This window comes from Thalassophryne amazonica, chromosome 14 (assembly GCF_902500255.1).
Source record: "Thalassophryne amazonica chromosome 14, fThaAma1.1, whole genome shotgun sequence".
NCBI classification, from domain to species: Eukaryota; Metazoa; Chordata; class Actinopteri; order Batrachoidiformes; family Batrachoididae; genus Thalassophryne; species Thalassophryne amazonica.
Window position 1 is genome coordinate 70,844,109 of NC_047116.1, and position 2,476 is coordinate 70,846,584.

Below are 2,476 nucleotides of genomic sequence, written 5' to 3' on the forward strand. Positions count from 1 at the left end.
TAAGATTAGGCTTAAAACTTTCCTTTTTGCTAAAGCTTATAGTTAGGGCTGGATCGGGTGACCCTGAACCATCCCTTAGTTATGCTGCTATAGATGTAGACTGCTGGGGGGTTCCCATGATGCACTGTTTCTTTCTCTTTGCTCTGTATGCACCACTCTGCATTTAATCATTAGTGATCGATCTCTGCTCCCCTCCACAGCATGTCTTTTTCCTGGTTCTCTCCCTCAGCCCCAACCAGTCCCAGCAGAAGACTGCCCCTCCCTGAGCCTGGTTCTGCTGGAGGTTTCTTCCTGTTAAAAGGGAGTTTTTCCTTCCCACTGTCGCCAAGTGCTTGCTCACAGGGGGTCGTTTTGACTGTTGGGGTTTTACATAATTATTGTATGGCCTTGCCTTACAATATAAAGCGCCTTGGGGCACCTGTTTGTTGTGATTTGGCGCTATATAAAAAAACTGATTGATTGATTGATTGATTCTTTGGACAGCAGATTGACTCCAGACTGGATGAAGGTCAGATGAACATAAAGAGCAGCCAGAAACTCCTGAACACTCAGATGGATGAAGCAGAAGACCTTGTCCTGATAGAGTCCTCTCTCCTCTTTAAAGATCTGTGTGAAGACTCCCGAGTACACTGAGGCTGCTCTGATATCGATGCCACACTCTGTCAGGTCCTCTTCATAGAAGATCAGGTTCCCTTTCTGCAGCTGCTCAAAAGCCAGTTTTCCCAGAGAGACAATCATCTTCCTGTTCTTTCTGTTCCACAGTGGATCTGTCTCAGTTCCTCCATCATACTTGACCACCTTTACTTTGGACTGAACCACCAGGAAGTAGATGTACATCTCAGTCAGGGTCTCTGGCAGCTCTGGTGCATCTCTGGTGTCCAACACGTCCTCCAGAACTGTAGCGGTGATCCAGCAGAACACTGGGATGTGACACATGATGTGGAGGCTTCGTGATGTCTTCATGTGGAAGATGATTCTTCTGGACTGCTCCTCATCTCTGAATTTCTTCCTGAAGTACTCCTCCTTCTGAGGGTCAGTGAAGCCTCCGACCTCTGTCACCATGGCCACACACTCAGGAGGGATCTGATTGGCTGCTGCAGGTCGTGTGGTGATCCAGAGGTGAGCAGAGGGAAACAGGTTCCTCCTGATGAGGTTTGTCAGCAACACATCCACTGATCTCGACTCTGTGACATCAGTCACAATGTTATTGCTGTGGAAGTCCAGAGGGAGGCGACACTCATCCAGACCATCCAAGATGATCAAGACCTGGATGCGCCGGAAGCTGCAGATTCCTGCTTCTTTGGTTTCGGGAAAGAAGTGATGAACAAGTTCCACCAAGCTGAACTTCTTCACTTTCAGCACATTTAGCTCTCTGAAAGTGAATGGAAATATGAAATGGAAGTACTGGTTGATTCGTCCTTCAGCCCAGTCCAGAGTCCACTTCTGTGTTAAGACTGTTTTCCCTATGCCGGCCACGCCCTTTGTCAGCACTGTTCTGATTGGTGGCTGTGTGTCAGCTGAGGCTTTAAAGATGTCTTCACATGTGATGGTTCTTTGTGGTGTGTGTGTTTTCCTGTATGCTGCTTCAATCTGTCTGACCTCATGTTCCTGGTTGACCTCTGAAGCCCCACCCTCTGATGTAGAGCTCTGTGTAGATCTCCTTCAGAAGAGTCGTCTTTCCTGCTTTAGAGAGCCCCTCAAACACACGCTCACACTTCTGCTTCACATTAGATTTGAATTTACGACGACAAACTTCAGCACGAGTTCCTGAAAGAACAAACAGCACAGATCAGTTCTTGAATGATGACATCACTTTCTGTTTTACTGATAGAATTCACACATGAACATATTTCAAATGGACAAACATCACGTGTCATTTAGCATCTGTTAAATGTGGACAGACGTCCTCTTACTGCTCTGCAGACAGTCAGCCAGCTCATCATAATTCATTGCCCTCATAAAGGTCACTGTGAGGTCCAGGAAAACCAGTCTGCTGCTCCTCACCCTCACTCTGACTTTCCAAGTATTCTGCATCATTTGTCAGTAGAACCTTCTGGATCATCTTCAGCTCATCTTTAACAAATGTCAACATGTTCTCCTCGAAATTCTGAAACAGAACATCAACACTGACGCAGAAACTCATCACTCTGTCACTCATCACAATGTCTCTACATTTTATTTTTCACTGTGTGAGATTCTCTGGATTTTGTTCATAAAATCCACTTCAGTTAAAAACAGACTAAAAAGTTAAATCCTTTGTATTATTTTTCTGAAAGATCAAGATGAAAATTTATTTGCATTTACATTTTGCAAATTATTTTTTTTTTTTAGTTTTACTTTTGACTAGTGTGTTGCCTGGGCTGTAGGTTGTGTAGTGTTTAGGTAGGAAAAAGACACCTGCACTGAGGTGTCACTTAGTGGAAAATACGCTACAGCGGAGCAGCACCACGAGGAAGAGGCGCGGTCAGTGAAATAC

The 2,476-nt window shown here is 45.1% G+C and overlaps 1 protein-coding gene across 1 annotated transcript; it reads right to left on the reverse strand.

The window, feature by feature from the left end:
• Positions 1-471: 471 nt before the first annotated feature.
• LOC117524296 (protein NLRC3-like) lies at positions 472-2,109 on the reverse strand (the record flags this gene model as incomplete). The annotated part of the gene is given in 3 exon segments (XM_034186063.1): positions 472-1,636; positions 1,638-1,767; positions 1,914-2,109. Coding segments are annotated over 3 exon segments (1,419 nt in total), but the record flags the coding sequence as incomplete, so codon positions are not given.
• Positions 2,110-2,476: the final 367 nt, after the last annotated feature.